General features: G+C 36.9%; 1 protein-coding gene across 6 annotated transcripts in view; it reads right to left on the reverse strand.

The window, feature by feature from the left end:
* Positions 1 to 10,079, reverse strand: part of Hdac8 (histone deacetylase 8) — a 265,800-nt gene that overhangs the window by 53,142 nt on the left and 202,579 nt on the right. For 3 of the 6 annotated variants that reach the window (XM_063246094.1, XM_063246089.1, XM_063246090.1), the window contains 2 exons: positions 7,761 to 7,853; positions 1,792 to 7,574 (listed from right to left, as the gene is read on the reverse strand). The exons of 2 other annotated variants lie outside the window; for them this stretch is intronic. In XM_063246094.1, the coding sequence (XP_063102164.1) occupies positions 7,434 to 7,574; positions 7,761 to 7,853 (234 nt within the window). In that variant the 3' untranslated portion in view covers positions 1,792 to 7,433. Of the gene's footprint in view, positions 1 to 1,791; positions 7,575 to 7,760; positions 7,854 to 10,079 lie in introns of those variants that run through there. One more of the 6 variants, XM_063246091.1, reaches the window with a different exon arrangement.

Here is a 10,079-nt window from a genome sequence, read left to right on the forward strand (position 1 = left end):
AGAAAGATATGGTAAGCCGGGTGTGGTGGCTCATGCCTGTAATCCCAGCACTCGGGAGGCTGAGGCAAAAGGATCATTGTGAGTTCGAGACCAGCCTGGGCTACAAAGTGAGCTCAAGGCCAGCTGAACTGCATAGTGAGAGCCTGTCTCAAAAAGACTATATATATATATATATATATATATATATATATAAATATATATAAATATATATATAGTATTTTCATGCAGTGGAAAACTATGCAGCTATAAAGTAAAATAATCTCAAGGCTCCTGTAGGTAAATGGACACAACTGGAGATCATGTCCATGGCAAAACAGTTTGAACTCATATGTGTGAACCCTAGCATAAGAAACAGAAGGAGTTAGTGGGATCCAAAAGCAAAATAGTTAATGTAAGAGCAAAGGGGAAGAACTACTTGAGAGGAAAAGGTGGAAACTAATGTCACTTTCTTATTGTCTTACCTTGAACTTTTGCATTATTTACACAATTTTGTTAAGTTTGGCTTTGTTCTGTCTTGTTTTGTTAGATTTTATGCTGTCAGACGGTAGGGGCAGCTATTTTGAATATAATGGGATATATTATGGTAACCATGGTTTCCTATTATATTGCTTTGATTTTTTTTTTTTTTTTTTTGTCTTTTTTAGACGGGGTCTCACTATGTAGTTCAGGCTGGCCTTGAGCTCACTTTGTAGCCCAGGCTGTTCTCAAACTCACAAAGATCCTCCCACCTCAGCCTCCCGAGTGCTGGGATTACAGGCATAAGCCACCATGCCCTGCTTTGCTTTGAAGTCTTATAATGCTTTCATTCATTGGTTTGATTGATTTTATTGTTTTGTTTCATTTTATTGTGTGTGATGGTATGAACAGTTATTTTGAAGAAAACAAGACATTATGGTAGCCATTGCTGATTTACTATCATCTTGTTTTGAAGTCCTACCATGACTTTGTTCTTCTGTTTTGATTGGTTCTATCCTGTTGTGTTTCATTGGATTTTGTTATGTGTGATGGTATAACACATTTTTTGAGGAAAATGAGATATTATTGTAGCTATTGTTCATTTCCTGTTATTTGGTTTTGAAGTCCTTTAATGCTTTTATTCTTTTGAATGGTTTTATATGATATTGTTAAGTTTGATATTATTGTGTGTGAAGGTATGCTCAACTATTTCAAAGAAAAGAGACATTATGGTAGCTACTGTTGATGTCCGGTTGTCCTGTTGTGAAGTGCTGTGTTGCTTGCATTGTTCTGTTCTGATTTGCTTTGTTCTGTTCTCTTTTGTTTCATTTTCTTTAAAATAAAAAAAGAAAGATACTAGGAATCCAGGAGATAGATCTTTTGCAAATGGTAGGATGATAGAGGGGGCAAGGAAATTAGGGGAAGGGCATTAAAAAGTAGTTAATATGTGTTATATACATGTACAAATTTCTCATAAGGAATGTAAATATGTACTGCAACCATGCATTAATAGAAAGAAACAAATAAATACCATGTTTCTATTTTAGTTTTTTTTATTAGTATATGTTTATAATACATTATAATTACATTCATCTTAGGGATATTCTTCAATTCTGTACTTCATTTCTCTCTCTAATTTTTACTATTTCCTTTCTTTTGCTTGTTTTAGATTTAGTTTTTTCTTCTTTTTCTATTTTCTTTTTGTTTCTACAAAATTTCAATTTTTATTAGTAGTACAATTATTTTTGTAGGACGTCTTTTTAGTTTCTTAAGGTGAACGTTTAAGTTATAAATTTGTGATTTCTTCTTTTTTAAAATTATATTTGTAGCTACAAATTTCCCTGAAAATATTGCTTTTATTATACAATAATGCCTTGTTTCACTATTGCGTCTATTTGCAAACAATTAGGTTCTCAAACAGAAGCATTCAACAAAATTTTGCTTCTGTTCACAAACTCCACACTGAGTGACAAACACACAAGTACCTTCCCCACACAGGTACCTTCCCCACAGGTACCTTCCCCACACAAACACAAACATGGTCATCTTCCCCAAAATTGTAAAACAGATTAAGTTCATGAATCATGATACCACTCTATTCCATAAATGTTGTCATGTTTTTAATCCATCCTATATTATTTTCTAATTTTTCTTGTAATTTCTAGTGTAACCTAAGTATTATTTAGCTGTATGCTTTTTAATTTCTATATATCTGTGAATTCCTCAAATTTCCTTCTTTTATTGATTTTTAACTTCATCCCTTTTCGTCTCATTTATTTCCAAGGTACTTTTAGTATAGGTATCACAATTCAGGCTGAGAAACTGTTCCCCTCCACCCACTTGGATTTGGGCAATACCCCAGAGCCAATGCTCCTTCCATTGTTCTGAAGTAGAAAATAAACTAACAAAGGCCAAGGAAATCTTTGAAGCTCCAGGTAAAGCACATGCATATTAGATCATGTGGCCTAATATTTAGTAACCATTTCTCCATTCAAATTTTATTAAAGGTTAATAAATATGGATTGTATCTCATGTATGTAATTTAATAAGAGTGAGCCCTGAGACATACGATAACATATGTTATGGTACCTCTGAGATGACTCAGCACCCTGTCAATCTTACCTAGAGACCCAAGAAAGACACCAGGGCTTGGGTGCACTTCTTTTAAAATCCAAAAGTGTGACTTATTTGTGTGTTTATTATTTCCCTGTGGCCCCAATACCACTTTTTTGTTCGTGCCTGTCCTGAGCACATCTTCATGTCATCCTCAACAAATGTAGCTGCTTTTTCTTTTACCTTTTGATGTACACTTGCAATTTTTTGCTCCTCCTACACAAGATTCTGGAATCTGTCAGATATACTATGCAGTATCACTTTTCTATCATTTCAGTCATTTAAAATTTATTGTCATTTTGCTGCCTAACCTATGGTATATCTTGGAAAATATTTTATATGCATTTGACAAGAATGTATATTTTGTCCATGTGCTCATTTATTTTCTTACACTATCCTTTTACTGTCAACCTATATATGTCTTTTAGTTTAAATAATTTGGAACAACACAATAAAATGATTGAGTTTTTTTCATTGTTGGGGATCACCTGGGGCCTTATGTATGCTAAGCAATGGATCATTAAAACATCCATTTGTCACCAGGCATGGTGGTACATGCCTGAAATTCTAGTCACTTGGAAGGCTTAGCAAGATCCTGTCTCAAAATAAAATAAAAAAGGGCCTAGGGATATAGTTCAATGGTAAGATATTTGCCTAGTATGCATGAGGCTTGGGGGTCTATCCTCAGCACAAGGAAGGAAAGAAGGAAGGAAGGAAGCAAGCAAGCAAAGAATGAAGGGAAGGAGGAAGGACATTTTGATACAAAAAATCCACTTGCCAATCTCTAACTCTCAATTGGAGTATTTTATCATTTATACTTAATGAAATTACTACAAGCCATGATCTATGCATGCCCAACTGCTATTTGTTTTTTATATATAAAACATTTTTTTCCTCGATTCTCTATTTCCTTTTTAAAATAAAACAGCCTCTAATGAATCATTTAAATTCTTTTGTTCATTTACCTGTACACGGATGCAGAGATCTGCCTCTGCCTCTACCTGCCTACCCACACCATCAGAAGGCTTGCTTCCTGTGGACAACCAGTGTAGGCAGGAGCAGGCAGCCAGATAAGCCCCATGCACCCGCAGGCCACCAATGGTGACTCTTGTTTCCTGTATACAGCCAGTGCGGGCAGGGAGCCACAGCTGATCATCCTCTGCTTACCTGCTACCACCATCTGAAGGTTTGCTTCCTGCAGGCAGCCAGCAAGAGCAGGGACACACAGCCAGGTAAGTTCTGTGCACCCACAGGCCACCATTGGAGATTCTTGCTTCCTTTGGGTGGCCATTGCCCACTGGGAGAATCAGCCAAACACATCCCTGTGTGCCTGACACCATTGTGGGAGTCCCAGTGTAGATTTTTAGGCCTATAGAAGAAGCAGCACCATCAACATGCCAATGGGGAAGCCTCAGTGTAGCTGTGTGGGTCTGGAGAAGCCTGTCCCATGCCCTGTTACCTCCCTGGTAACCTGGCTTCAGAGAAACTCAGGTGCCTGTCCCATCCCCCTACACTGCCTAGGGGCAGCCAACATGGGAAGTGCTTAGGGCTCCACAACCAGCTTCTTGGGAGGATCCCAGGAGAATGTCAAGACAAGGAGCAAAAGGCAATCTCAGACATCCAGCCCACACAGAACAAGTCTTGGAGATACAGTCATGGAAGAAAATGGAAGTGACACACCTGAAATCTCCAAGAGGATAGCAACTGAAGTAAAGAAACAACTTCATGAGACCATAATCAGATCAGAAATAATGTCTCAGGTAAGAGAACAAATCATAAACAATGAAAGAATTGCTGAGTATATCTAAAGAAGTCATAGGTAAAAAAGAGGAACATAGGAAAATGATGGAAACCTTGAATGAACAATATAGAAAGGAATCACAATGCATGAAACTGATTCAAAAAGAGATGTAGGAAATTAAAAATTCAATCAAAAGCTAGCAAAACTGCTTGAAAGAGATTGAAGGTAGATTTTCAGACCTTGAAGACCAGATCACAGCTAGTGATCACAAAAGTAAAGATCTCTTAAAAATAACAAGGAATCAGGAAATAATAATTCAATAGCTGCAAGATGATGAAAATAAGCATAATTTAAAAGTAATAGGTATCAGTGAAGAAATAGGGGTCAATGCAAGTGAAATAGAAAGGCCATTCACAGAAGTAATAGCAGAAAACTTCCCAAACATGGGAAAAGGATCTGGCATACAGATAAGTGAGGCATATAGGATTCCAAATAGCCATAACCAAAGTAAATCTGTACCTAGACATATAATAATCAAGATCCCAGAAATTCAGCACAAGAACAGAATACTAAAAACTGTTACAGAAAAGAAATAGATCACCTATAAAGGAAAACCCATTGGAATCATGGCAGACTTGTCAATACAAGCCATCAAGTCAAGAAGAGTTTGAAGTGTTTCAAATCTTGAAAGAAAACAACTTCCAACCCAGATTGATGTATCTTGCAAAACTATCCTTCAGAATTGATGGAAAAATAAGATACTTCCATGATAAAGAACAACTGAAGGAATTCATGGTCACCAAATCAACATTACAGAGAGTCTTGTGATTATTACAGAGAGAGATAAAGATGACCATGGTTCCAGGAATAGCAGCAGAGGAGGATTGCCAAACAGGACAGGCAATTGGATGAAGGAGAAAAGTGGAGGGCCAACAGCAGGAGGATAGCATGGCAGAGACAAACCAATGCATGTTGGTTGCAACCTTTAATGTAGATGGCCTCAATTCACCAAATAAAAAGAAACACAAGGAGAGTGAATCAAGAAACAAGATCCATCGATATACTGTACACAACAAATACATTTAATTCAAAAGGAATTTCATAGACTAAAAATCAAAGGAGAGAAAACAATTGTTTCATGCAATAGGAGTCCAGAAAAAAAGCAAGGGTAACTTGCCCGTCAGCTGCAGAATGGTTAAGGAAGATATGGTATTTTTATACAATGGAAAGCTACCCAGCTATAAAGTAGGATAATCTCAAAGCTCTTATAGGTAAATGGATGCAACTGGAGATCATGTTCATGAGTGAAATGGCTTGAACTTATATGGGTAAACCCTAGGATAAAAAAACAGAAGGAGTTAGTGGGATCCAAAAAGCACAACAGATATTATGAAAGTGATAGGGGAAGAAACATCTAGCAGGGGAAGGTGACCACTGTTAACTTCTTATTGTCTTGTCTTGAACTCTTATATTGTTTTCATAATTTTGTTAGGTTTGGTTTTGTTCTGTCTTGCTTTGTTAGATTTTACTGTTTCTGATGGTATGGGAAGCTATTTTGAAGATAATGGGATGTATTATGGTGACAATTATCTTGTTTTAAAGTCCTATGATGCTTTCATTCTTTTGTTCAATTGGTTTTATTCTGCTTTGTTTTTATTTTATTATGTGTGATAGTATGAACAGCTATTTTGAAGAAAACAAGACATTATGTAGCCATTGCGGATTTCCTATCATCTTGTTTTGAAGTCCTATAATGTTTTATTCTTATATTTTATTGGTTTTATTTGTTGTATTTTATTTGATTTTATTATGTGAGACATTATAGTAACCATTGTTCATTTCCCGTTATCTTGGTTTGAAATCCTGTAATTGGGGATTGAATTCAGAACTCAGGGACTCCTACATGCTTTGCATGTACTATACCACTAAGCTATACTTCTACCCCATGATATTTCTGAGAGGACAGGTTTCATATTTTCTGTAGCAATGGATTCCAATAAAGTGTTGCTTTATCTGTGAATATCTTAATTTCTATTTCATTTTTGATTAGTTTTGCTAGATATGGAATTCTTAGTTGACAGGTTTTTTTTCTTTTCCTTTCAGCATTCTAAATGTCTTTCTACTGCCTTTGACATCCCTGGTTTCTGATCAGAAGTCAGCATCTTACTGAGTGAGTATTCCTTGTACATAATGGGGATATTTTTTATCTTCTTTCTTTCAAGTTTTTTTCCCTCTGTTTTTGGCTTTGGGAATTTATGATATACCTCATGTGGAGCTCTGTGAGTTGATCCTGCTTGGAGTTTGCTGAGCTTTTTAGTTGTACAGATTAGTATCCTTCATCAAATTTGGGAAGTTTTGGGTCATTACACGTTCAGATACTCTTTCTTCTCTTTCCTTCTGGTATTTCCATTAAGTATGTGGTAGTATGCTTGATATGATCTCATGACTCTCTGAAGCTATGCTTATTTTCCTTCATTCCTTTTTTCTTTCTAGTCCTGAGACTGTCTTCGAGTTTGCTAATTCCTTATTCTGCCTGCTCATATCTGATCTACTTGAGCTCATCTAGTGAATTTTTATTTCAGGTGTTATCTTTTTTACTGCAAAATTTCTATTTGGTGCTTTAAAAAGATAATTCATGTCTTTAATGCTCTGTATTTGGTGAGACACTTTTGTCATACTTTCCTTTAAATTTTATTTTAAAGAGAAAAAAACAAATTTCAAAGCAAGATATAAGAGAGTAACAATGCTTAATACATTGCACATTATTATCTTTAAATTTGTTACTGAGCATACAAGCATGTAATTGTTCAAACAAGTTAGCTTGCCCTTCCCCCTCAGACCCAGGGGCCTCCAGAGGGCGGCCTCTCTGTGCCTGCCCTCCCCCCTCAGACCACAGGCCTCCAGAGGCTGGCCTCTCCGCACCTGCCCTCCCACCTCGGACACCCTCCCCCACCTCCTTGACTTAGTATTGCTGTGGATCTTCAGCTGCCCCTCCTCCTCTTAGAACCTTGGACTGCAGTGGATTAACCTTGGATTGATGGGAGACTCAGTAAACCCTCATCCAAACAGAGGACCTCAGCAGGCTTCCGTCAGTGTGGTGAGTTTGCCCCTAAAATAGAGGCCTTCAGTTGGTAAACAGGAGCAGTGGCGAAGTTCCCTCCAGCTGTAGGACCTTGGAGAGCCTGGCAAGAGTGTGGGAGAGTCCTTCCTCCATACAGAGAACATCAGGTGGGTTGAGGAGTGTGCCAAGAAGGCTTCCCCCAACCTGGAGAAAATTAAAAGGGCTTATGAGACACCCAGTGACAGAGCAGGGTCCCAGCTGAGACAAACACTATAGACAGGGAGATCTGGTGGCCTGGAACAACCTGAAGACATAGTAACAGTGGGAACTAAGGGTTGACTTACATCAATATTCCTAGGCTAGTCAGCCTAGGAAGAATACAGGACTCACCCAACAGGCCCTGCAGGGGGAATTCAGGTGACTGGCCCTCCTCTTCATTGTGGGACCGAGCAATTGGACAAACATCAACCACACAGTAGGACCCTGAGATATGCATTATCAACAGTTGAGACTAGTGGGAAAGACCAAATATTAGCCTGAAAGGTGAAAATGACAAAATCAAAAGACAAAATGCAATCTCAAACATCTAGTTCATTAGGAGCAAGTATAGGAAATATTGAAATAGAGGACTTTAAGTCATACACCTGAAATTTCTGAAAAGATAGCAAGTGAAATAAAGAAACAAATCCATGAGGCCACAGGGAAAATCAAATTAGAAATACTCTCTCATATAACAAAAGAAATGACAGCTTTAATAAAGGAGTTGCTCAGCATAGCTAGAGGAGACATAGATAAAAAAGCACAGGATCATGGGAAACTGATTAGTTGATTTCTTGATGATAGCCATTCTTTCGAGGGTGAAATGGAATATCAGGGTTGTTTTAATTTGCATCTCTCAAATGACCAGTGATATTGAATATTTTTACATATTTATTTGCTGTTTGTATTTCTTCATCTGAGAAGTATGTAATGCATCTCAGATGCCCATTTTTGGATTGGGTCTTTAAATTTGGGAGGTCTAATATTTTTGTGCTCTTTTATGTTCTTTATAGTAATCCTTTTGAGGAACAGCTGGCAAACATTTTTTCCCACATTGTGGGTTGTCTCCTCATTCTGTTGGTGATTTCTCTTGCTGTGCAAAAGCTTTTTGATAAGATGAGATCCCAGTTGTTGATTCTTTGTGATAGGTCCTGTTAGATTAGAGTTTTATTCATAAAGTCTTTGCCTACACCAATGTCTCAAGAGTTTTATCCATTCTATTTTCCAGAAGATTTAATGTTTCTGTTTTAATATTTAGATCTTTGATCTATTTTGAATTTATTTTAGTTCAGGTGAAAGATATGGGTCTAATTTTAACCTTTGTCACTTACAGAGCCAGTTTTTCCTGCACCATTTATTAAAGATGCTATGTTTCTTCCAGTGAATGTGTGTGGCTCCTTTGTCAAAGATAAGTTGGCTTAGTATGTCTGGAGTTGTTTTTGCATCTTCTAATCTGTTCCATTGATCTTCAGATCTATTTTTTTGCAAGTACCATGCTATTTTTTAAAAAATCACAATAGATTACAGTATAATTTCAAGTCAGGGTTTGAGATGTCCCTTGCTTTGCCTTTGTTGCCCAGAATTTCCTTTGCTATTCTAGGTTTCTTCTGATCCCAAATGAATTTTAGGATAGCTTTCTGTAATTCTATGAGATACGCTATTGGGATTTTGATTAGAATTGCATTATATCTGTATAATAGTTTTCAAAGTATGGTCATTTTCACTACATTGATGCTTTCTACCCAACAGCAACAGATTTCTTTCCATTCCCTGCTACCCTCTCTTCAATATCCTTTTTCAGGGTACTATAATTTTCAATGTAGAAGTTTTCTACAACTTTTGTTAGATTGATTCCTATGTATTTCATTTTTTGGGATGCTATTGCAAAAGTGTTGTTTCTATAATTTCTCTCTTGAGTTTGTTATTCATGTATAGGAAGAATATTGATTTTTGAATGTTGACTTTGTATTCAGCTATTCTGCTCCATTTTCTCCTTAAATCTAGCAGGTCTTTTTTTGTTTTGGTTGTTTTGAGACAGGTTCAGGCTGGCCTTGGGCTTGTTTTGTAGCCTCAGCTGGTCTCGCTCGAACTGGCAATGATCTGCCTGTCTCAGCCTCCCGAATGCTGGGATTACAGGAGTGCACCACCATGCTCAGCCAAATCTAGCAGTTTTTTAGTGGAGTTTTTGGAGTCTTCTATGTAGAACATTTTGTCATCTGTAAATAGTGATAATTTAACTTCTTTTCTATCATTATTCCTTTTATTTTTTCCCTCATCTAACTGTTCTGGCCAAAGTTTCCAGGACTATGTTGAATAAGGATGGAGATAGTGGACATCCTTGTCTTGTTTCTGACTTTAGAGTGAAAGCTTTCAGTTCTTGTCCATTTAGTATAATGTTGGTTGTTGGTTTGTCATAGATGGCTTTTATCAGACTGAGATAAAGACCATCTATTACAATCCTTTGTAGGATTTTTATTACGAATGGATGCTAGATTTTGTCAAAAGTTTTTCTGCAGCTATTGAGATGATAATATGGTTTTTGTCCTTGGTTCTGTTAGTAAATTTACTGATTTATGTATGTTGAACCATTCCTGCATCCCTGGGATAAATCCCATTTGGTATAATCTTCTTGATGATTTGCTATATTGTTTGCTAGTATCTTATTGAGGA

This window comes from Cavia porcellus, unplaced genomic scaffold (genome assembly GCF_034190915.1).
Source record: "Cavia porcellus strain 051 isolate PalLab524CR breed Dunkin Hartley unplaced genomic scaffold, mCavPor4.1 scaffold_3, whole genome shotgun sequence".
NCBI classification, from domain to species: Eukaryota; Metazoa; Chordata; class Mammalia; order Rodentia; family Caviidae; genus Cavia; species Cavia porcellus.